This window comes from Colias philodice, chromosome 10 (assembly GCF_061535455.1).
Source record: "Colias philodice isolate Cphi_HAF_F1 chromosome 10, ilColPhil1 Martin Lab GWU primary, whole genome shotgun sequence".
Taxonomy (NCBI): domain Eukaryota; kingdom Metazoa; phylum Arthropoda; class Insecta; order Lepidoptera; family Pieridae; genus Colias; species Colias philodice.
In genome coordinates, this window is record NC_143095.1 from 4,144,356 (window position 1) to 4,170,938 (window position 26,583).

General features: G+C 33.7%; 2 protein-coding genes across 2 annotated transcripts in view; both read right to left on the reverse strand.

Moving 5' to 3' along the window:
* Positions 1-26,583, reverse strand: part of LOC149485123 (putative carbonic anhydrase 3) — a 404,335-nt gene that overhangs the window by 183,905 nt on the left and 193,847 nt on the right. The gene's annotated exons all lie outside the window — the stretch shown is intronic.
* LOC149485130 (ras-related and estrogen-regulated growth inhibitor-like protein A) lies at positions 12,250-26,318 on the reverse strand. Its single transcript, XM_089699875.1, has 6 exons — positions 26,079-26,318; positions 16,905-16,961; positions 16,221-16,297; positions 15,220-15,401; positions 13,761-13,947; positions 12,250-12,626 (listed from the first exon to the last, which is right to left on the reverse strand). The coding sequence occupies exons 1-6, from the start codon at positions 26,140-26,142 to the stop codon at positions 12,558-12,560; spliced, it is 636 nt and encodes a 211-aa protein (XP_089556001.1). The 5' UTR covers positions 26,143-26,318; the 3' UTR covers positions 12,250-12,557.

Here is a 26,583-nt window from a genome sequence, read left to right on the forward strand (position 1 = left end):
TTAGTTGACATTATCGGGGTGTGTGGAGTTTTCGCAATCCAGACTAGAGGGCGCTTTTGCGCGCTGAATCGCGCTATTGAAATGTTTTGTTAGTTACATATAAGATGTAAGCTGATTTCCATGAGTTGGGTTAATTGGTTTGGAGAAATAAGTAAAAAAAAGTAAAGTTGGTAGTTTGAAAAGTAAGGTTGGTTGAATTAGCGTTTTATCCGCTTTAAACGAAAAATCGGTTGGTTTTATCGGTCCAACCGTTTCAGTTGGTTGGTTGTGGGTCAAAACCCTAATTAAATCTTCTATTTCGTTTTGTAAAGCCATTTATTGGTTGTTGATTTTTGACTTTTCTTTTTTACTTTGTTTTTTAATTTCTTTAATCCAATTATTTTATTTGATTAAATACTTTCACTGCCATTCATACAGTTTTGTATACGTAAAGGCTATGGATAACGCTGTAGCTGGAACCTCTTATCCTTCGGAGGTGGCCTCATACAGGCTAGATGTAGAAACAGGCTGCCATACACTAACTCGATATGATATATACATATATCTGGATCAAGAGAGTAAAAAACTCCATGGTCGCTATGGAAAACCGTTTGACTTATCCAAATCGGAAAGGAATATTTTTGTAAAATCGATTTTTGCAACTATATTAAATACACCCCTTTCAGAACCACAGGAGAAAAATTTTAACATTGCTATAAACCGTTTTATCAACAAAGTTGAGAAAAGATATAACGATAGCAACAGAATTTTGTCACAATTTCGAAAAAAAAATAACGCTTGGTTGAATAAGCCTTTTATAAATGATCTTCCTCAAGATGTCATTTCGAAACCTTCTGAGGTTGTGAATGTACCACCTGCCGTCTTGGATGTATCGCCTATGGTTTTGGACGTGCCATCTGAGGTAGCCGATGAACACCCAATAGTTCCCGATCCTCATCGCTTGGTCTTGCGTGAAATTGCCTGTTGTAATAAAGATGAAGAATATGCAAAACTTCATAAACGAACGCAACTTAGAAAACAAAAATCACTAGAATTATTGATTCAGAATGAACCATCAGCAAAACTGATTTCATCATTTACTAAAGTCATTAAATCTCATGACAACAAAAAACTAAGCAAAAAAAGTGCCCATGACTTAGAAGCTGTGATAAAGATATGTTTGGAGTCTGCAAATAAATCAACTGAAGTGTTGGCAAAAATAAATCAGTACAGTAATCCATACTCTCCAGAAGAAGCGCTTGGTATACTTATTGACCGAAAATATAGTGTCGAAACATATAAATTTTTACAACAAGATTTAAATAAAAGAGGTTTTAAAGCTTTTCCACCGTACAGACTTGTAGCAAAAGCAAAACTGGAGTGTTACCCAGAGGATGGAGTCTTGGCAAATGAAGTTGAAGCTTCTGTTTCGCTACAAGGTCTGCTTGCACACACATTTAAAAGAATTGTAAGTCTCTGTGATGATGTCATTAATGCGTATTGCGAACGAATGGATTTGGACGAATTGTCTTGTAAATTTGAAGGCTCTTGGGGCTTTGACGGCAGCACAGGCCAATCATTATATAAGCAGAAGGCACCCCAAGATCCTTTGTATGATGAAAATACTATATTTGCCACAACCTTCGTACCATTAAAGGTCATGGAAACGTGCAGCAGTCAAATTCTCTGGGTAAATCCAACACCTCAATCATATCGCTCTTGCAGGCCTCTACATATTCAATATAGAAAAGAGTCAAAGTCTCTTATTCTCAGAGAAAAACAGTACGTTGAACAACAATTAAAAAATTTGTCCCCTATCGCAGCAGCCACATCAAAAGGCTTCATAGTAAAAACTATTTGTAATCTTACATTAAGTATAATAGATGGCAAGGTGTACAATATCATCAACAATACCTTTTCTCAACTAAGGTGTCCAATTTGCGGGTTGACAGCAACTAAATTCAATGACCTGGATTTGGCGTTCTCTACACAAATTAATAAAGAAGCTATAAAAAATGGTCTGAGCCCTCTTCATGCATTTATAAGATTTCTAGAGTTCTTACTCCACTTGGGATACAAAAATGACCCCCGAGTAAGACAGTGGCGAGTCTCAAAGTTGTCACCTGCGGGCATAATTACTGAAGACCGAAAAAAAACAATTCAGGCGCAAATACGGGATCGTCTGGGTATACTAGTAGATGTTGTACGTCCGAACTCTGGAACAACTAATGACGGAAATACTGCTCGAAGAGTTTTCGCTAATGAGGAAAGTCGCGGCATATTTGCAGACATATTAGGAATAAGTAGATGGCTTGTAGATGACATACACGTAATTTTAGTGGCAATTAACTGCGGTCTACCGGTAGACTCAACGAAGTTCGGAATTTTTTGCAGAAATTTAGCCAAAAAATATGTAGCTAATTACAACTGGCACCCCATGACGACGACAATGCACAAAATCCTTATTCACGGCCAAGAAATTATAGAAAACTCGGTACTGCCCGTAGGTGTTTTATCCGAACAAGCTGGAGAGTCCAGAAATAAATATTGGCGATATGACCGCGAACATCACAGCCGAAAAGACGACAGAAAACACACAATGGAAGACTTATTTCATAGGGCATTGGAATCGTCCGATCCAGTTATATCGAATACACGTTTGAGTATGCGCCAAAACAGTATGAAAAAATTGCCTTTGCCCTCTGCTGTTATCGAAATGTTGAAACCATTTCAATTTAATGAAGAAGAAGATGAACACAACGAAGAAGAATCATATTGTACTGAAATTGAAGACAGTTCACTCATTCTAACAAATGAAAATGACGTATTTTTAGTTTAGACATTTTCACATTTCATTTCACTCCCTTAGCTACATATTTTTTCCTGCCAAATCCAAGGTCAAGTTTATTTTAATAATTTTACAAACAAGGAAACTTACAAATTTATGTAATCCTCTTCATAGTATAATGTGGTATAAGTATATAAATAAAGAAAAGAAATAGTAATTGGGGTACCTACTTACCTTTATATGAAAGTATGAAATAAAAATATTGATAAAGTGTGATTTAGGATTTTATACAAAAAAATCGTTAAAGAACCGGTACTTTTTCAGAAATTAATATCTCGCGAATCCCGCTCTTTTCGCGATCGGTTTTTTTTGTGGAAGTAGTCCATACATATAACTATGTTTTGAAGTAAAAATAATTTGCCTATTCTTAAAAGTTCAGTCACAAAAAAAGAAATGAAATTTTGTTATTTATGCGATTATCTCGAAATTGCGAAGTCACAGCTCTTCCCCGAATGGATCGAAAATTGGCCCTATGGCTAGCCTTGACGCTCGCAATGCAAAAAAATGTGTTATAATGGTAGAAAAATTAATAAAAAATTAAAATTGAATTATATAAAATACCGGTACTTTTTATTCAGATTGAATTTTTTCGAAAAGTATGATAGTGAGCTTCATGGGAGTTTTACTCTTGCGTTTGTCATGTATATATCCATACATTCATTCAATAAAATTAGGCTGTCGCAAAAGAAGGGTCAAAAAAATACTGTGCGGTAGCTCTATCTTTACTCTATCAAATAGGAGAAGTATTTCCTAGAAATTATACATTTCCTTACAAACTTGTAATATATTACTTACTAGCTTTCCAGACGCAGCTTCGCCCGCGCAGTCAAAGAAAAACCCGCATAGTTCCCGTTCCCGTGGGATTTCCGGGATAAAACCTATCCTATTTCCCGGGATAAAACCTATCCTATTTCCCGAGATAAAAAATAGCCTATGTCCTTTCTCGGATATCAAAATATCTCTATACCAAATTTCATGCAAATTGGTTCAGTAGTTTAGGCGTGATTGAGTAACAGACAGACAGACAGAGTTACTTTCGCATTTATAATATTAGTATGGATGTTAAAATTTTGGTCTACTGCAAAAACCTCCAAAAACTTATGTTTGTATGTAAGTCTTTGATATTTAAGTATTAATTTTTTTAAAGTAGCTTAATCTCTCTCTTAATGTTAAATTACCCGCGTAGATCTAAGAAGAACGACGTTAAAAATATTTCTTTTAAATTACCTCTATTTGGAAAGTTGTTTACTCGTAATTTATCGAGTAATTTAAGTGCTTATCGGTGAATAATAAAGGTTCTGATATCAATTTGTAAGGCATTTTTCACAGGTAATTGGTATACAATGGAGATAATGCCCTGTTTATTTCATATAATATAATTTGTACTTCACGCAGCTATAGTAAATCTAAAGTAAGAAAAACGTAAGAATTAATATTTATAATGTTATTTTTTTTAACTACTATTATGTTATGTTATTTTAGAAATGCTAAAAAAAACATTTCAATCTAAACAACATTCATATTATGTACCCAAACTTATTTCACAAATATGTAAATATGTACTTCCATTCTTTATATCACCTTCAATCGATGCATAATCACCAAGCTTTTAAATTTACATTTTTTGTGGGTGGAATTTCAAAAATGACCTATAATTCACTTACAAAAAGGAGATCCTGACTGCAAGGTAAACATATATGATTAATGGAAGAGTAATGAAGATTCAACAACCCACATAAAGGTAATTACGACTCTTACCTTCAAAAATTAAAAGCGCAAGTGCACATTGGCCTGAAAAGTAATGCGGCTCGAACGAATCCATTATAATATTGCTACCGTACACTTTCACCGTCGACATCGCTCGGGGTCAAGTTTGTATGACTTCCGATCACCTTCCCGTCAGTCCCATGTGGGTCGCATCATCGAAACCGAGTACGTTCATTTATTATATTGACAGCCCGGTGTAATTTCCAATTTAGACGTTGGCTATGGCCCCCAGTCACTGTAATGATGCTTAAAATTTCAGACACCAAGTGTACGGGCTCATAATAAAACGCATGATTGACAAGTATCGATCGTTTAATACGCTTTCATTTGTCCTACTAATATGGAGGTCAGATGCGCGTTTTCCTTAATGAGTTACGAAATTCATCATCGAGACCTAGCAGTATAGTTAACAACGGTAATAAATGCTTATATATGATGGAGAATTCGCTGAACTTTTTCATACACGTTACGTAGAGTGCGCTCAGTGTTACGGCAGAACATTCTACTAGTTGCCGTTTAAGGGCTGTTTAGTGTCCACTATCATCAAGCACTTGTCTTAAGCCGGTGCCTGTTTGCATCCGTCTTTTAACCTATTAAAAAGCAATTTTCTATAATGTGTCTAGCGTTGCATGATGGATGTACTAAACAAATGCGTAAATAATGTCTATGGAACAGAAATACAATGTCGACGAACTGAGTTTACTGAAAATGTAGTGATTATAGTATGATTGATTGTGAAAATTACAAAGTATTGCTTCCTGCTTCCTTTTGACTGACTATAGGCAAAAACATTGCGTGATTATGTGTGCCAAACATCTGCATCTCGTAGCAAATACAATGTTACTTAAAGGAAATTGTGACATATGGAACACAGGAGGTCCAGGCGAATAGTTTCCTGGCTCTAACGAACTGTGTGATACCGTGTGAACCGAACCTGATACTAAGGGAAGTTACAACATATTTCATATGGATTGTCTTCAGTGCAAGCGTGACCTAATTCACTACAATGAACAGGACACAACGTAATGTGTAAAGGCATTATTATATTTTCATTTTTTATACTTACATTCAAACTCAAAGATTTGTTCATTCAACTAGACTTCGTTTACAAGCACTATCGAATAGTCAAAATATATAGAAAAATAATGATATAGGTAGTTACCATTTACCACTGGTTCGGAAACATTAAATACATCTTATAATTTACAATATAGATATGTACCTAGTTATTAATATTATAAACCCGCACAAATTAATTCAAATATAACGGAAAGCTTAGCCGAGGTCGCTTCATTAGAACAGTAACCGTGAAGGTATGCGATATAATAGCGCAGTCCATACGAGTCTAGTCCTGCTACACGGCTCCTATTAAGCCCTGTCTGATGCTGCTAGTACTAGATGTCGATAAGTTGGAGTATCCCAGTTAGCCCTCGTCAATCTCGTCATCCGTACCGACGTCTCTAACGAATACAAATGCCGGTCGAATTCTTTATATCCTTTATACCAATACGCCAATTAGCTTTTCTTCGAATCGTAGTATAATTCGCTGTGAGAATCCGGGTAGACAAGACGTTCTAAAACCTATATTCAGTAACCATTTGCAGGTATTTTACTTCATATCCTAAATGGTGCATCCATTTGCGGATGGTAATGAAAATGTATGTAACATGATGCTTTAATCGCATATAACGGCATTATCCAGGACAATTTCGCCATTAATAAATTAAATTTCAAATTTTCAGGTCACATAACTGAGTACTGAACTTCGTTGAAAATTTATGTGTCTGTATTTTCTATTCGCGCAACGGTGAGCGAAGTTCTAAGAATTATATAAAATTGTAACATGCAAGCTTATCGTGTAGATCGCGAGAAACAGTAGCGATGTTGGTAACGGTTACAAGGAGTAATGTTTTGTTTATTTTTTGAGAACTGTTACAATACTTAGGATGAGATGTAAGTAAAGGTCGGAGGGCGACGAGGGAATTTTAGCTGTAATATTTTTTACAGTAAGGGATAGTCAGTTCTAAAACATTAGATAGAATCATGAAGGTTCTTAATTCATAGCGCATTTTGTGCTGAATTGTTGCCAAATTTGTCATTGCCAATTAACTAGAATAGCTAAGGATTTTAATGAACCGTTTAATTTACGATTGTACCGCAAGATAAAGATAAACACAGTCACAAAGAAACAAAAAAGCCAATAAATATAAATAACCTATATAAATTCATCACGAAGTTTTAAACTTCTTAAGATTAAATCGCTAATCGTTGCGTCCGTGCGCTATGATCTTCAAAGCATTGTACGAGTGTGCGTTCCAGGAAGCCAACTGCGCAGTCACCTGCTGCGTCTGAAACATGATAAATAAGACGTAGGATTAATTACTTCCTGCTAAAGGTGATCCTACAAATCAAAACAAATAATGCTCCCATTTTATCACAATAGTCAGGCTCGACAACCATTTTTTTAAAACAACTCTTATTATAATGCTGTCCATTTGTATTGCAACGGCCGACACTCGGTTTATTTATTAGAATCTAACCTGGCCTAGTCTAGAAATAAATGACTCGATTTCGCCACAGGCGCTACAAATTCTGAGTCATGAGGCATTTATTAAAATGAAGTTTCACACCTTCATTACGGATATGAACTCTTTTCATCCCGGCTCTGTCAATCAAATGCTAATAAACCGGTTTGCGAAATTGTTGCTATACGATGAGATGCGTCGAATGTTTCCGATGTTTTTATATCATTTAATATGTATTTATGTATTCCACTTGATATTGTGCCTAATAACATAATTTACAACCTGTGATGCAAACCACTTTTGTTTTTCCGAACAAAAATTTACTGCGTGTTAAATAATAAATGTCTCAATCCGTTAATCATATGTCTATTTCAATATTAACGAGAAATTTTAAATATAAACATATTATGTTGAGGTTATTTATAAAATATGAATTCTAACATCAGAATTTATATGAACACACTTGTATCACAATTCATACGTTGAAAACGTTATTAAACGCTCAGAGATGTTAGGTACAAATTATTTAGAATTCCTGTTCCGCAATAATAAATTAGTTTCACTGGACGGATCAAGGATGTAACTTTTTTTAAATTGTAGATGTTGAAATTATAGGCGGAATAAAATATTGCGTGTAATTTTAGCCTTTAGGATCGTCTCAACTAATTCGTAATTTAATTCGGTTGAGATTTAGAAAGCTAATGGCCTTTTTTATTATGTTGTATGCATGTTCGCACGATCCAATACAGTGTAGATTTACTTAATGTCTTTTTAATGATTTACCATCTTTGCGAAACAAAAAATCCAAATGCCCTTCCGCATAAAAAATTTTGGAGGAAATTTTTCACTGATTGGCACTTGCTTGTTTACTGGCTCAAGTTACTCGCTTATAAAACCCAACAAGTAATAATAAACCATTGCAATTACATTTCTACTATTATAACATGCATATTATTAATCACATTGCATTCACTATAACTTATCACATCGAGACTATAGACCAAAATATTATAATTAACCTCATATTTGTATTTTCCATCCGCTCTATTGACCTTCTGTGACCAAAATGCGTTCCACTTGTGTGATTTACGATTACAAATCATAACAAACTATGAGTGACGAGTACAAATGACTTTCAATTCACTTCGCTTGTGCCAAAATATTTAACACTGGTTATAATTGCGCTTAGTACAAACCTAGAAGCTGTTGACACTGTTTGATTGAGTTAATCAAGCGTGTGATTGTTATGAGGTTTGTATTGACTAGAATATCTCTAGGCGAGTAACTAGCATGCCTCATTAGCTATTGGTAATATGGCATATGAATGACACCGGATACATTAAATAGAATGCGAAAAATTAGTGTATATAAAAGATTTTATGATTGTCTTTAATAAGTGAACAATTTTAAAGCTTACAAAGTCATATTGATTTTATGGTTATGCTATCGCATTTCAAATCGACTTTCCACTCGCACTTTAATCAAACAGATTTTGTTTATTATTAAGCTTTGTTATTTTATTGTGACCTGTGGGCGATTCATAAATAATGTATGGAATTTCATGTCTGTCCAGACATAGGGGAAATTCCAGACATTTTACATGTATGATGAGTGATGACTAATGACGTCGACGACCTACGATATTAGTTTTATATGCATCGCATACTGATGTTATGAAACATTATAATAGTTTATGAATAAGTAACTAACCAGAAATTATAATATTAAAATTTTATGTTTCTTATATTACTACAGATATGAATTTATGTAAAAATGCCATAAAACTGCAATTGCATAAGTGAAATAAACGTTTAAAACATTCCGAATGCAATCGTGAAAGTAACTTTTTAATAACGTCGGCTGCGGACTGCGAAACACAAAAGTATTTAATACTGGACTTTGCTTAAATTGTTGCTAAAGTAGGTATCTACTTTATATTCCGTTCTATTTACTATCTTTTATCACTATTATCTTTTATTTATTACTCTAAATTTCAAGCAGTAGTTATTGTTTATATAACAATCGCTGTTTTCAGCCATTACTTCACATTAGTAGGACACTTGACTTCATAATACTAATTTATGACCAATCGTGATACAGTCCGCTGAGTTATGGGGGGTAAATAAGCCATTACAGTCAGGAAGAGATATTAATTGAGTTACTATGACAACACATAACTTTTTCTAAGTGGCATTTATATTAAAAACTTATATATACATATATATATCTCTTATATATAAAAATGAATCGCAAAATGTGTTGGTAAGCGCATAACTCGAGTACGGCTGAACCGATTTCGATAATTCTTTTTTTATTATATTCCTTGAAGTACGAGGATGGTTTTTATGTAGAGAAAACGTAAATATGTACCACGGGCGAAGCCGGGGCGGACCGCTAGTAATCAATATAATAGCTCCGTATTAGAATTTGTAAAGTGTTGAAAAGTCGGACACATTGCAAATGATCTTCTTTTAATAGTATATCTAAAGATATAATGGATTTATTAAAATAAAGTGCTAATATGTGAGTCTACCTAAACATATTGTATGGCAATAATCACACACTTGAAGAAGTATCAAATACTGTTAATGATGTCCTAACTATTGATAAATCACCGAACACGGAAGCTCGGCAATATCTAGGAAATTAACAGTTTTCTCGAAAATCAATAGTCACTTATCTCTTATTCTCGCACGGCAGTAAAATTTGCCTAGGAATATTTTCTGTACATTTTGCATAGAATCGTAATTACCGGCTTGTTATGCCGCGTCCATTCCTGACAGGCTCTGAAAAGGGACGCATTTATCACATCCGCAGTACATTGATGTAGGCAACTCAAATGAATACGAGTAATTTAAAACCCTCTTGTTGAGGTCTTGTGGGTGGTGCGGCATCAATCTCCAACAAGGAATAGACATGTTCGCAACAAAACGATGATGACGTGACATTCGTTATGGAATAGGCATTTGTTGTGCAATTCATCGTGTTACGTGGTTATGGTGCTATCGTTATTGTTAGACGTTTTGCGAACAATAACAAGGTTATAAATTAAATTGGAGAAATGGTTCATGAGTGTGAGCTAGTGAATAGCCTCATTATTCTATATTGTAGATTATACCATTAGACTTATGAAATACAATTTGAAGTCAGTAATAAACCCATCATTTTATTTAAGTTGTTGTTTGTATGTAATGACATATTTATTCTTCCATTTATGGTCGTGAAGCTCGATACCTATTCGAGTTGAAATTTACGACTTAAAGATAAACCCTTTATTTAAAAATTATATTTTAAAACCCAACAATACCTTAAGTTGAGTGTTTGCTCAAGAATCGAGATGAACTCAAGGGATTTGTTTGAACAATACACACTTAAAGACAAAAACAAAAGATGTTCAATGAAAACAGTCTGAACAAAAATAAACTCGACTGTCTGTCCAAGTTATTTCTACTTTATGATATTTTACTTAAAACAGCAAATAATTCAGTAAAAATTTGTTTGAGTATTATGTTGTTTAAAATCTATAATTTTAGACTAGCTAATTACCAATACCACCAAGATAACTTGTAGTAATTATAGCAACAGTTGCATTACCACTTGAAGTGTTTTAAACTTAAAAGTATATAATTATTCATTCAGTAATTTAACATTTAAATACATTTCCAAACTTACCTATTACTTCATATCGTCATGGTGAAGAAAGTTGAGGCATAATAAGATGTACAATTGAGGAAGGTCAAAAGTGAGTACATGCATAAATTGCAAATGATTTATCCGATTGTATTCATTACAGTTATAAGCGTTTAATGTAATTTATGACACACGCCGCATTAACAAGGAGCCTATTAAGTATACTGAGTTCTCAATATATGAAATCATTGGTCTCTGCATGTCCGTATCTATAAGTATGGAGATAGTATTTTCCGCATGCGTGTTTCACAAGAGTTTCGCCTTAATCTGAGAAGCTACCATAAATAGAAAAGTGGATCTTTATTGATCGGTGAAAGGCGTCAATCTATGTATGTACTAAGCCCTCTTGATGCATACCATTATTGGCATCCGAGTACCGAGTCGTACATTGCTCAAACTAAAATTTATGCCTGGTAACTCGAAGTACTTAAGGGTACATTCACAGATCATATCGTCGTGTTCCAACTTTCCAATAAGCAAGAACATCGGCTTAATTAATGAGGACAATAGTTTGTATCGAGCATTCATAATACAATTACCGAGTTGTCGGAAACTGAACTGCCCATAGCAAAGCCTTAATGAAATCCCGCGTGGGTAAGGCATGTACTCGGTGAATTTGCAAGTAAATGAATGTTTATTAAAGTAGCCGGAATGCTGTTTTCTCTTCCCATGTTTTATTGATTGCGTGTTTGAGACGAAACTTGTAAGCTCATAGAGTATGTGAACGCTGGTGTGACGCCAACGACGGGTCTCGTCGGCGCCGTTTAATTAGTGTGTGTTGTCACAGTAATTAATGTCTTTCTTTAGTAAAAGTGCACTACTCCAGTTCCGATACGAAAGCAAGAGTCAGTAATATCGCCTCGTTTCGCAGCTGTTATGGTAACTGTACATTGAGCAATTGACCACTTTTATAGGGGTAAAATATGATTATTATTGAATGCACTTTCGACAATGCCGTTTTATGTTTCGCGGATTTGAAACTTAAATTTCAGTTGCAAAATAATATAGAGTTTGTGACGAAAATATTAACTAGGTGAAGTAGGATAAAACAACAAATATATTTTTTATCAAACATTTTATTAAACATAATACACAATAATATAAATTTCACAGTAAATGTTAACGACGCTATTAATATAATAGTGGAGAAGGTATAATAACATTACACTACAAAAATTGCACCCCAAATGGTCCACGATTCAAATTACAGTCTTTAAATAATATTTAATATTATCACACAGGTGGGATCAACTTATTATTTATAAAAATATATATTACTGATACAATTATAGAAGTAGATACCATTAACGATTTCTATATTTACTTAAAATGTGACTTAAAGTGGGTATTTATAGTGAAACTATTCAAAAACATTAAGGCAATTTTATAAAAATATTACTGTTACCAAGTATTGTCTATTAAGGTACACATTGTTATTAAAAAAAAACTATTTATACAGACATAAACAATAAACATATTATGTAAGGACACGCCTTACGAACATGAATACAAAAAAATCTTAAATTACAAATGTAACAAAGGCGAAAAGCTCGCAATTTTGTCCAATAATATACCACTGCAGTAGCGTAGCCAGTCCATCTTGAAAATCCTCAAAAGTCCTCTCAATCTCAAAGAGCCCATAGTACGCCTCAGTCCTTTCGACCTTGGCTTAACTCTTAAAAGCATTTGCAGAGCAAAAATAAACTCCGTCTTGGAGTAAACAAAAGCCAGTCAGAAAAACAAGCAGATCATATGCTTAGTGATGGTCGTTTCTTTCGTACACTCTTATTGCTCAAACCTAAGATTGTGCCTATTACCTGCAAAAGAAAATTCTATTATTAGTTTTTCAATCTGCCTGTCATTTCTATATATTACTAGCAGTCCGCCCCGGCTTCGCCCGTGGTACATGTTTATGTTTTCTCTACATAAGAACCATCCTCGTACTTCAAGGAATATAATAAAAAAAGAATTATTGAAATCGGTTCAGCCGTTCTCGAGTTATGCGCTGCTTACCAACACATTTTGCGATTCATTTTTATATATTAGAAGATTATCTTAGCTCTATATTATTTGAATGCAAATGAATGTTGTAAGGTGGAAATAAAAATAGATTATCGGAATCGAAATCGGAATCTATAACATTAAAAAGCCTAGCCTCAAGTTTCTCTTGACGTAAATTAAAATTGTTTTTTTTACAAATATTTGTAAAAATTTCTAAACTGCGTAACTAGATAACTGCACTATTTTAAAGCTATAGGTAATTTTTTTATATCTTAGTGTCGTCATAATATTATATCACTCATTAATATCAGACCATATTTCCATTACAGGGGCTGAAGGTTTCAGGCCATAATTCACGCTAGCCAAGTGCGGGTTGGCAGACTATTTATTCCGTGGCAGATGTCACAAGTCGTCAAAGTTTTGAATAATTGTAAGACAGTGCGCGCACGAGCAACTTTGTCTCCGCAACTTTTTTGTCTCCGCAACTATTTTGTCTCTCCCACCTATGGGCTAGTATGAAAGTGCGCGCACGTAGCGACGCAACTCCCCATACAAATTGATGGGAGAGACAAAATAGTTGCGGAGACAAAGTTGCTCGTGCGCGCTGGCTCTAATTGATCTATTCACAAACTTAAATATAACATAGTATGCAGAGTTTGAATGTATACCTGTATAAAAATGAATGTTTGTATGCCCTTTATACAATCCTAAACTATGCAATCTTCGACAGTGTAAAGGGGAAGCCGGATACAGCTAGTTAATAAATAATAAACAATAATTTTAAAGATATAATAAATACTAGCGGTCCGCCCCGGCTTCGCATAAAAACCATCCTCGTACTTCAAGGAATATAAAAAATAATAATTATCGAAATCGGTCCACCCGTTCACGCGTGATGCCGTGACCAAGGAAAATGGGTTTCATTTTTATACATGTATATAGATAAATACCTTGGAAACAGAATAGGCAGCGAGTTTTCGTCTCGGCGTCGGGAGGAGTAGAGCGAGCGAGCGCGCTTCACGCAAAAGTGCTTGGAACGCCAGCGCCGCACCGGCAGAGGACTCCGCCGCAGATACCTCATAGAATTGGCACCCGAATTGGAGGGATAGCTCTTGCCCTTCTTCGGTCTTCACTGCTCTGTGTGACAAAAAGTAAAGGTCAATTATATTTTGAGTTATATTACATATTTTGTTGAACAGAGCACTTATTGGGTGGGTGCCTATAACCTTATAGGCACCAACCACACCCATAAACACCTGTTTATTAAAACAAAAATTAAAAGGGAATATGGTTTCATTTAGACGCGGTGTGTATAAACTTGGCTCTTTAGTCTATAGCGGTTTCGTCAAAATAAATAGATATGCATTGTAAATATTTTATCCTGTAGTATAAGACACTTGTGTTTCTCTAATTTAGATCATAAAAATTCCAATAAACTATGGAAACGAAATTGTTAACTGCCGTGTGTATCAACAGTATAATAAAACAAAACTTGCCCTTTAAAACCTAACCATCAATTACCGCCGTAACCAGTATGGTTTGGTGCTTCTTTGATTACAGGAAAAGCTTGTTTACAAGCAAGATAAGGAAAAGAAAGTATTTCGGAATTGAAAGTGATAACGAGCCTTCTTCATTTATTTCTTAATGTTTATGTTTACGTGACATTTAAAAACAGACTCATAATATCTAGTACCTCATTAAGCGTTACTAATAACGCATAAACTCTAACAAATGACATAATAAGAACAAGATACTTTAATATAGCTTACATCTCACAACAAAAAGTGCACATAATACTCCTACAGTTTCATAATGCCTGTAACAGTATTCAAAAAATGTAGTCAACGTGAAACCGTAAAGCTACCATCCTTCATTTTACAATAATGCGTAAACAATTAGCTCACAATCCGGTTAATCCGCGGTATTTAAAGCATGACAAGAAAGCCGAGCGGCGCCACTCGACATTCTAGTATCGCCGCCGCGACGCTTGAGTAAAAGTAATGTGTTAACTTATTAAACTATCGTGACATAAACTTGTTTATCGCTATACTATAAGTAAAGAGAAAATGTTTAAAGCAGCGCAGATTTGATATTGTATACTCGGTTTTTTGCGTTTTACACGCGACTAATTGTGACACACTTTGAGGTGTAGATGCAAAATTAAATGAAAGATTTGATGATAGAAGTTAACAAACTTTTTAGTGGTATAGGTAGGTGCTTCTTTGCTATGCTATTAGGAAATAAGAATAGTCTTAATTCATTCATATAATTTTTGTCCCGCTGAGCGAGAGTAGCGCAGCCGGACGTCTGTTCAACACTAGCAACTCAAATGCCACCGCAAGATTCACGTTCCATGTTCTCCATATAAATCATAAATAAAATCCCATACATAATAATCCCTTAACTTACCTAGCATGTTCCAAATCCCGTTTGTTGCCCAGCAGAGTGATAGCAGTGCAGCCGGGCAGACGAGTCCGTTCCAACAACGCTAGCAACTCAGACGCAGCCAAGAACGAACGTCGATCGCACACAGAATACACGATTGCGAACGCATCGCCCCATCGGAGGTGTTCAGCTAAGCAGCCACGTTTCTGTACAAAGAATACATTTATTAATAATAAAAAAAAACAATGTTGAAGGAATTATTTATTTGAGAAACAATTGAAATTTTGTAAAGATTTCACGATTTTATGTACATAATCTTTATTTATTACCTAATTGTGAATTCTTCCATCGCATCGTCTAGTGTTATGATTATTTATTAGTTTCAATAAAACATGATATAACGCCTGTATTCTCATACATAAACCAATTGTCATATAATCTAATTCAACAGTCAATGTAGTATGTACATTGTACAATACTGATATACCTAAACCAACCAATGTATTCAACATTTGAATATGTTACATTTAACAAGGTACGCTAGTTAATTTTAATAATAATTCGACAATGATATACCGACGTGTCATTCGTGCTCAAGTGTCGGGTGCAATTATTTATCCGTATCACTATTACATATAAACTGGCGCACACTACATGTTACAAGGCAGCCGTTCCCCGAATCGAATTTCGTTCTCCTATTTCACAACTTATTGATTAAAAACTAATGTCCTTCTTACAATTTGTATGTATTAATATTCATCTAAAACCGTTCAGTAGTTAAGAGGTGGAATGATAATAAATACAAACAGATTTACTTTCATTATAGTACAACTTTACAAGTGAAGTTGGCTCAGTTGTTTTTTAATAACATAGAAACAAAATCTATTTTCTTACAACTAAACAACATAAATCTAACACTGAATAGTAATTTAACTACCTTTCCATCATCTATTCTAGTCCGAACTATTCACGTTTTGAAACAAATTATTTTTGTAACAAGATTAGTAATTACGAAAGCTTCATACCGCACATCCACATGTGTCTAGAACTTCAACTTCCGAAGACGCGCCGTCAAACGTCGCCCGATGTTGGTAAAGAAAATCTAAAACAAACCAATCTAATTAAATTTCATCACAGTTTTAAATAAATGAGCTGAAAACTTCAAGATTAATCGGTTCAATTTGGGTTACATTAGTTGAAAGCGTCCTTGGACCGTAAATCGCAAATCACTTCAAAATCTCAACACTCGTCGCATTAATCATGTTATGAAAAGAAAGGAGTGACGTAATATTAATGGAATGCTTGATTTTTCATCACATATTTCAAGTCAACGGCCGAGCAACATCGGTTCAGTTGCCGCTAACCTTGGCTCTAACTCCACTTGCCAATATCGCAAATAAATTATTGGCACCTAACGCTTGGCAGATAAGGACCTGTCTTGTCCCTCTTAGCGTGCATTATATAGACATTTCATACGGTTATTATGTTATATAAGGTGTTAAACACACTAATACGATATAAAAATAATGCTTTTGCGTATTAATTTTCAAAACAGTAAGTTTGATTTACTGTTCCATTATTAATTAAATCTTTAATATTTACATTGATAAAATATGCTAAACTGCACAATTATAGCCATAACTCTACTTACGGTATATTGATATACGGATTCTTAATTAAGACATTTCGTGTGAAAATAAGTAACTTACCACCAGTTGAACTGTATTCTCCAATATACCGCTTCGTCAGATACCGCACCACGACAGCTGCAACAAAACATACAATTAGATAAACCGGTAAAGAGTTATTAATAAAATTTTATAGATAAGCCATATCAGATCATTAAATGCAAAGAGAAAGTTGCAATTAACAACTAATTGCTATAAGTTGTTACAAAAGTTGTATCCCACAATATCACAACGAGGCGCGCAATTAGTGGGAAAGCAAACAAAGGACTAGAAATTAACACTAATGGTAGAATTGCCTGCGAATGAGCTATCAAAATGTTGTAAAGCGATATACAGTAATCTATGGTAAGAAACGGTTCCAACGAACATTCTGCAAGAGTTTACACCTATAGGCGTTTTATTGCTTAAATTATTTTACGTTGAAATCCCGTTACACATGTTAAATGTTAAATAATTAAGGCAAACCTCGTAAAACAAGCTTACACAAAAACGGTCCGAGATCACATGAAATGTTAAGTTCGAGTCTGTAATTTTCTTATCGCTGAATCTATAATTTTATTTTAGCAGTACACATCTCTACATCAGCTACAACATCGTTTATACCAAAAAACATTGGCGTTTGCCCAGCAAAAGGTAATGGATGCACTTCAGTCCGAAATAAAATGGTAAACAGTAAATAAACACGATTACATTAATAGCTTCAGTTTATGCTACGTAATTGCAAGTGCTAGATATCATTTCCAAATTAAATTACCAACAAACATAAACACAATATTGCTATTACAAAAATGTTAATTAAATCCATACGAATATATTTACAGTTGAAAGCGGCGTGTCGCAATACTCAATACTCGTTTGATAACAATATGTCAACCACATTTAATTCTCATATCGGTATAGTTGTTGCAATACAGTGAGATAAAGTAATTGATTTCTTAAAGCAAACCGTTCAATTAGATTCTTGGCCGCATTGTTTCTTCTAATCTCTCTACATTTAATATGAATTGAAATATACGTGCTCTATTCAGTAGAAGTCTATGTGATAGTGTAATATTTTATAGCTTAATTTAAAGAAAATCATGTGCATACTTAATGTTCTACGCAGCCATAAAAAGTGTATAAAAATATTTGTTTGGATAACGTTCGGCTCTAAAAATAAGGCTTGTTCATAAACGATACTTTCACATTGCACGCTATTTAAGCTCCATTGACTATATGGTATATGGTTTATGCGGTATGCCAGAGACATATAAATTTCATTGCATCAAGTCAGGCTTCTGCTTATGGTTACAATAGCTTGTCAAGAGCTATTAGATCGAATGCTATGTTTGGACCAAAACGTGACTGAAACATGTGACCTATATTACATGTGCAATGATTAATAGTACTATTGAACTCGAAACAATTGCATGTACATAAGAATCGAATATTTATCTTATGAGGTCGTCGCGTATGCTTTATGGGGTTTAATTTATTTGATAGATTTATCACCCCGTGTTCTATCAATACAATGTATAATAAACATGACATTGTTAAAGGTCAATGGTATCCTCATTGATTATTATTATAGGCTATAAGAGGCTACATTTTATTATGTACTAGCGGTCCGCCCCGGCTTCGCCCGTGGTACATATTTACGTTTTCTCTACATAAAAACCATCCTCGTACTTCAAGGAATATAATAAAAAAAGAATTATCGAAATCGGTTCAGCCGTTCTCGAGTTATGCGCTTACCAACACATTTTGCGATTCATTTTATATATAAGAAGATTATAATGCAGTAGAGAACCAATATATTCTTTTTATATTCAACATGTTTAGGAAATAATATACTGAAGTACTTATAGAATAAATAACATCAAAACAACATGTACACTTATTTTAACAGCGCTAATTAACGTCAAAAAAATAATGCGGCAATGACATTGCTATTAACAGATATATTTTAAAATCCGACTATCAGGCGCCAATTGCAATTATAAATAATTTAACGAACATTTAAATGAAACACTTTCACTGCAGATAACCGTCAGTTCAAGGTAATCCAGAGAGACATTACTCTTTACACATTCAGTACTGACACGTGAATGAAACGATTTGGGTTGATTGATTCTGCATTAAAATGAAAAATGTACTTTCTTACAAAGTGCATAATGTCTGCCTTAACTTTATCAATATACTTAATATTAATCCTTTATCCTCAAGTAAACCAAAATATAAATAACGACGTTTTGAAAAAAGGAGGTATGGTTTGGTTTTGTTCTTCACTGTCTTGTAAGCATCGTAAAAAATAGAGCAATGTTAATATATTTTATACGAATAAGTAAAAGCTTGTCTTGCAACCGGTTGTCTGGAAGAAATCGCTATTTAGCGATAAGGCCGCCGTTTGTTACAATGTATCCTAGATTAAGTCTCAATTTGTAATTTTTAAGAGCAATAAAGTAATAAATAAATAAATAAAAGACATGAACAAAAAGATACGAAGTTGTACATAATTACCTTAACTACAGTGACCCTTCTCAAGACAATTTAATTCAATTTGTTCGTGAGATAGCGAGAAGTAAATGTTAACGAACAATGAAGAGCATCAAGGTGATCGCTAACTCCAATCCCACCTTGTTATACGACTGAGTATATTTGAAACTATTACACCTCATCGACTGGTCCTCACGCGAAATGCTGTTTTTTCTTAACGCTCAATTAAATACTTCATAAGCTTTCTCCAAAACGCTGTAAGCCATGCTAATTTGAGTTTCTCTGACCGGCGGGATAATGACAGGTGATTTTTCTAAACAATATCATCGTAAACATGACCTGAAAGTCTAGATAAGTAAACGTATATGATGGGAGATACGCCTATTAACTAAGCTCTTAACTGGATCAAGGTGAGACATTTGCTGATTTGTTTGCAATCATTCAGTCAATCATTTGAATGTACTATTTACACCGGCATTTAATAGCAATAATGTAATTATATGTGCAGGAAAAAGCATTTGTGAGTGAATGTGATGTTCGCTTTATCTGACCTCTTTTTATAAGTGTAAAACATTGTAATGATTGACAGACAAAGCGCAATATATACGTGACGCGAAAATTAAAAAAAATCAACTTTCTAGGCATTACCCTTTTCGCTGCAGCCAAATAACAATCAATTGAGGTCAGTTGGATTCCTCAATGGGCCTATTCTTATTTTAATGGCAACTAAAATGATACGTTGAAATACATCCATTCGTGTGCATTTTTCAACATACAGGAATAGCAATCAGTAGAGCTACTTGTACTGCAGTACTCAATATTGCGATTTATACGTCACGCAACGTAAGCAGCTATTTCGGATACACGCCGAATATCAAATTCAGTGATGGTCGTAGATAAAGCGGTGAGTAAACTGCGGGTGTCCCAGCAGACACAGCGGATGAGTCACCTCCTACGGCCGAGGCGGCATGCGGCTGAACGCGCACTATAAATACAACTGCAGTTGGCATTTCAGCGCTCCCAATCTATGATACTGAGACACATTCTGCAAGCTCCATGTCGTGATTATACGCCCTAATTTGTAGGTAATTACTTGTGTCAAAATTAACAAGAAACAGCCCGCGAACAATGGCCGTTAATTTGTTCTCAATCATGCTAATCATAATACCAACGTATTTTCGGTATCGATAAACCAATCGACGGTATTAGTAAACAGATTTATGAAATGCGCAGCAAGGGATATAATTCAATAATAATGTAATAATTTATTAGAGAACTGAACCTATTATCAATATTGAAAGTCTAATATTTTTGTCCTATAAATAACGGACATGTCTTGGTTTATGGGATTTTGGTTATTAAATTTTGCTCACATTCCACGAATACGACGAGAGCTCTCATTCTGTCTAAATAGCAGTTTTGTTTAAAATTGGGGCCATTAACTAAAATGTTTTCAAGTTAAACTATTACAGCCTCAGGCACTAACGCAACCCGAATGCATGCCCTATAGCTAAATACTAATCACATAATCGTGGGACAGCCGTGATTGATGGCACAGTTCTATATCTCGAAATTTGTGTGTTTTGCTGTTTCGAAATCGCTTTCCCCTTTTCACAATCCACAACTTGGTCTCAGTAAAAAGAAAACCTTTGTGTAAATATACGTGAAAACTATTTTAAGCAATTTTAAACATCCTAAAATGACATTTTGCTATTTATTTTTATTATAATTCAATTTCAAGTAACCATTAAAATTAAAAACTCATCAACATTATAAAAATAATCTTAAAAGATTAAACAGTCAATTTGCATAAAAGCTGCTGCGTTTTAAAATCATCAACAACCACTCGATACAGCGCGAAAACATCATTAGAAGAAGCATCTATTGACGAATATTGCCCAATATGACATCGTCATTTCTTACCTCATATATATTAATTGTTACGTTAATATCTTAAGTGTTTCCCGTAACGACATCCGATTGCCTTCACAATAAATCAATTTCTCTTATGTTAACTTTCGCCAACTTATTGTTTATACTTTCTATTGCTTCGCTAGACGATTTATTTTACATAGTAGCAGTTCATTATTAAGTAACGATTAACTGGTTAGAAGATCACGACTAACGGATTAAAAATAATTATTGCATTTATGTTGAGAATTTATGGTTCAAGTTAAACGAGATATTTTGGTATGACTATCTATTATTTTTACATCTAGATAATTATTAGGTTTCAAAATATACAGGTTAGAAGAAAATTAAATTTTACATATCTGGCAATGCAAAACATCTGGCAATTAATCTTCCCCTCCTTTTCCATTACATATTATGAAGGTATTAAAAAAAGTATTTTTGTGAGTCCTTCTTTAACAACATACCTAATGATTATCAACTATGGGCCCTTTTTAAGCTCGAATCCGCAAAAGAATCAGCCATAAAGAAAGGGAATATTCTAGACTTTAGACTATATTATTTTTATTGTTCCATAGTCCTCCTATATTTTATTATTTCTCAATAATATTCCAGGACATTGAATTTAATAATTTCATCATTTTTTTTTTATTTTTCCACAAAACAATCGTGGTTAAGTTTCAGAAATGTAATCTCTAACATTTGTTTTTTTTATAAATTATGATTGATATCAATCGACACGTTAGGCGCACGTCTGACATAATCATAATATTATGATAACGATAGATAACGAGAGGTAATACAATACTAGTAATCAATTTGTCCGATTGGTCTAAATTCAAAACCGTAATTTCATGTCTGAGACCTAATTCAGATATTTTATCAGATGTGTTTTGAATCTGGAATCTTATTTTTTATTTTAAAATCTGTTACATATTATTCAATATGTTATTAAAATATCTTCACCTTGTTAAACACTTTTATGAATCATTATGTTGTTCTATGCCGGTTGTTATTGTTACAAATATGAAATAATATTATTGAGAAATAATGTTACCTATATCTTCATATGTGAACAGAAAACATGTAAATTGTGTATCTAATAAGCTACACTGAATAATACGCTAACATTAAGTGTGAAATTGCTCTTACCGATTTTAAGGTTTCCGGAGTCAAATGGCAAAAGCATGAGTGCCATTTCTTAATGTGTTTGGTCGAATGAAACGACCAATGTATTGTAGATTATTAACACCATATGAAAGCTGTTTATAGACATTATCGATGAATTGAGATATAATATAATTTTAAGTAGTAAATAGCTTTATGTCAGATAATTCTAACTTCAAATAACATATTTAACGACTTCCGCAGGTCAATTCGGAGCTTATTTTATAATGTAATTTAATATCCTAAAAGCTATGATGGTACTGAACTAGCACATAGGCAAATAAGAATCATTTTTAAACTGCCTGTTTCCGAGAGCCATGGACAATGTTTCAACAGCACAAAGATTACAGCGTAGTTAAAAAACCAGTCTACTATCTATTGTAGTGTAATTCACAGGAAAACTTTTCCACCCATGACTATTTACAGTAAACTATAGGAACATCGTACGCTCTGAATCAACGTGTTCAGCAAAAATAAACAACGCCTCCGTACAATTTGTGTTGTAAAGTTAAACATAGAATATGATTTTCCGCACATTCCCCGCAGTTTAGTGTCTTCAAAATATTTTATGTGTCAGCTTTATCTATCGAGACTAGCGTCACTAGACAGCATATAGAAAGATGCCTTGTTTCAGTAATTATAATATATTTTTGTAGCATTCAACATTCTGTCTTGTTAATTCTTGATAGCAAGTGGTGTAATGTTTATAGTTTATTAAATCTTACTTTCTGATCTACCAGATACTGTTTACAAATTACTGTTCGATAAATATTGTTTCGCATATACACTTCATTATCAGTATTACTGTTTTTGTTTGAGAAATAATGAGTTCTTTGAAAACCATTGAAAATATATTTTCCAAGCAAAATAATTGTTTATACGACTCCTTCTAAGAATAGATAGAGCAAAATCTTTACATACTAAACTCTAGCTCTCTCAAGCTCTTCTCTATAGAATACAAGATAAAAATTAAACAATGAGGGTAACATAGGTAAAGTAAAGTGTAAGGACACTTTGCAACGTTGGTTAATTTTAAATTTATCCAATACGATTTAGTGAGATCACAAAGCACTTTTAACTTAGTAGGTACTTAATTTGACATTTTTTTTGGGAAAAGTATTATAAATAAATAAAGTTTCGTTGAAATTAATACTTATTGATGTTTTATTAATATAGGATTAAGATCTATAATTACAATTTGGTCCTATTACGTAACCACAGCTACACAATGGGACTGGGTAGACCTTTTGCATACTGGTTTCCGACTTATTTACTTCTCTGGAACTCAACTCAACAATATAGATTATAGTCTAGCGAACAACGTGTGTGGTATTTATTCTGCAAGCAATTGTTCTTACGTGCAATATTGGTAAACAAGAAGTTTCCGCGCCGTCATTATCATAACCTTGAATATTTATATACATTGATTGCCCTCAAAAACCTGGAAGTAATTGCTTATCAGGTCACACACGTATGAAGTAAGCGAAACCGCTTACGCAATGACTTTCACACCGCATTATTCGTTTGACGCGCGCAGACAGTTTGTAATGAGGGAAATTACTTTGTTCCGACGCGTGCTCTGTAATAACAACAATAATTGTTAATGTTCCATGGAATAATGATAATATCAGTGCTTGAAAGATAAGCCCTTCTATGTCAATAGGCTGGTGGCCGATTCTGCAAAACTAATCACAACAGCAAACAAGATAACGCCTGGCATGCGACAATGAGTGAATTGTAAACTTCACTCTTTGTTCAATGCATATTTCTATAAATTACGTTGTTAATTTGTACAATGTTTAACTTGTGTTTGGTTAATAAATTCTCGCTGCTGGAAGTTTCCAGTGTTTATTATATTTTACAGCGCGCAGCTCTATAGATTGCAATAATTTCCTTTTCGTTGTTAAATTTATTATCTTATATATGTATAAAATTCTCGTGTCACAATGTTAGTCTGCATACTCCTCCGAAACGGGTGGACCGATTCTCATGAAATTTTCTGTGCATATCGGGTAAGTCTGAGAATCGGCCAACATCTATTTTTCATATGTACCACGGGCGAAGCCGGGGCGGACCGCTAGTAATAACATATTACTGATCTTTAAAATTTTGTGTTCATAATAATTTTGGAATTAGTTTACCGTTGTTTTCATTACGGGGTGGAAACTGTAAGGAATTTAACAACTTGAAGTAATATATTTCAAAGATTTTACGATTATTTACAAAAGATCAAAGTTATCTGGGTATCGCATAAAAATTTCAACGTTCATCCCAACCACGGAAACATGCACGTTATGTGTCCGACACGCACTTGACCTTTTATTTTTAACCGCACTTGTTCAGTTGCCTGAACTCTCTTGAAATACCAGAAGATTAATCATCATCCAAAATTATTTTTAAAATTCTACCGACCTTTAAAATATTTTTCACTCTACATATTCATGACTACATAATATGTGATGCAGAATAAGATATCGACCCAGTATTATATAATTACTTACGTTGTTCGATTTAATGTCGTGACCCTTCGTTAAATCTTAATAATATTACTTATCGTAAGTGACCAAAGTACGAAGGCTTTCGTAACGTTTAAGATCTTGGCACAACTTTTAAATGTAATATAGCGATCACGTAAACCTTACTGTTTCCACACGTTTCCAAAAACGAAAGGATTGCATTAGGATTTTATACATTCAAAAATTAAGTAATACATAAATCGATTTGTTAACGTTGAGATTGTTGATAAAACGTTTCTTATTAATATATTATAAACTAACGTAATACTGATAATGAAGTGTATATGCGAAACAATATTTAGGTATCCAACCAAAACTCAATTCAATAAAAAATGAATGGTGCAATTCAGTTGTTGATGAAAGGCGGTTCGATAAAGCTAGAGCGCATAAGAGATTTGTATTATTTTTCACAAAATCCTCGTAATATTCATGTTTTGCATAACTAAAGAAAAACGTCGAACGATTTCAAAATATTTACATCCCAAGATAATACCTATTGTAAAGAAAAAAAAATTCCTATTGCAACACGAGTTTTGTCATAAAGTTTAAAAATATTATTAAACTTAAGGTCTCGTTTAAATGTCACGTAAAAAAAGTATGTTAAAAATACTAAAACATAAAAGAAATGAAAAGAAAAACAACGAAATAACACGTTTTCTATTAGAGCCATGGTTTCAACACAAGCCTTTATGTTAAATGCTCTAGCTAAAAGCACATTGATTCCAATATTTTACATTGAAAATAAAAATAAAGCAGAAGTTTACAATCCTTAATTATAGAAGGTAAGTAATTAAAAAACTACCCTAATAAAATACTTTTCAATCAGGCGCTTTGATAGAATATAATTACTTCATAGACCGAATGTAATAAAAATATATTTCAAATAATTAATCAACAATAAATTGATGTTTCTGATCGGTCAAGACGATGATTATAATAGGATTGAACCTTTAATCAAGACCGATTCTATGATGATTGACGTATTTTAATTATTTGTTAATTGAATTGAACATGAGATTGATTTCAATTACAACCACATTTTAACATACAGAAATATTTGTACGCTATTGTTTTATTTCCAAACAATTCATTTATTAAATTTAATTAATACAGTATTCAGACTCACCAGATTTACCGCTCCTCGCGCTCCCGAGTACCACGACCCTTATTCGATTAACAGTCATCTTCATCAGTCTGATATCACAACACTCAATTAAGCAGTCAATAAATCATTCAATTATTTTGTACACGATAAAAATGTATCTTTTCAATCTCAACCGACGTGTTGGCGGGAAATCAGCTGTTTTCAAAGATGGCGGACGCACGCGCGCACAACGCACCTGCTAGTGAGCGACTGCACTGCATTGACAAAATGAATTGGCGCGAACCGCCGACATAGCACTATCATCTAATTTGAGGGATTCGAATGTAATTGCATCTTGAATGTATACAAGTATAATTGCTTTACAAAGAATAAATGACATGTCTTGATACATTTAAAGCATTAAAAAGTAGTATAATACAAAATTGCTGCTTGCAGTATTTATTTTTTGACAGCTCCGTTATCTAAATTGATCTACATTAATATACTCTACGAATTATTTAGCATGCGATGTCAGAGGATAGTATTT

Coding starts and splice junctions, on each gene's coding strand:
- LOC149485130 (XM_089699875.1), bottom strand. CDS start 26,142: ATGAAGATGACTGTTAATCGAATAAGGGTCGTGGTACTCGGGAGCGCG. Junction 16,962..26,078: donor CGCGAGGAGCGGTAAATCTG/GTGAGTCTGAAT, acceptor GTTTTGTTGCAG/CTGTCGTGGTGCGGTATCTG. Junction 16,298..16,904: donor AGAATACAGTTCAACTGGTG/GTAAGTTACTTA, acceptor GGTTTGTTTTAG/ATTTTCTTTACCAACATCGG.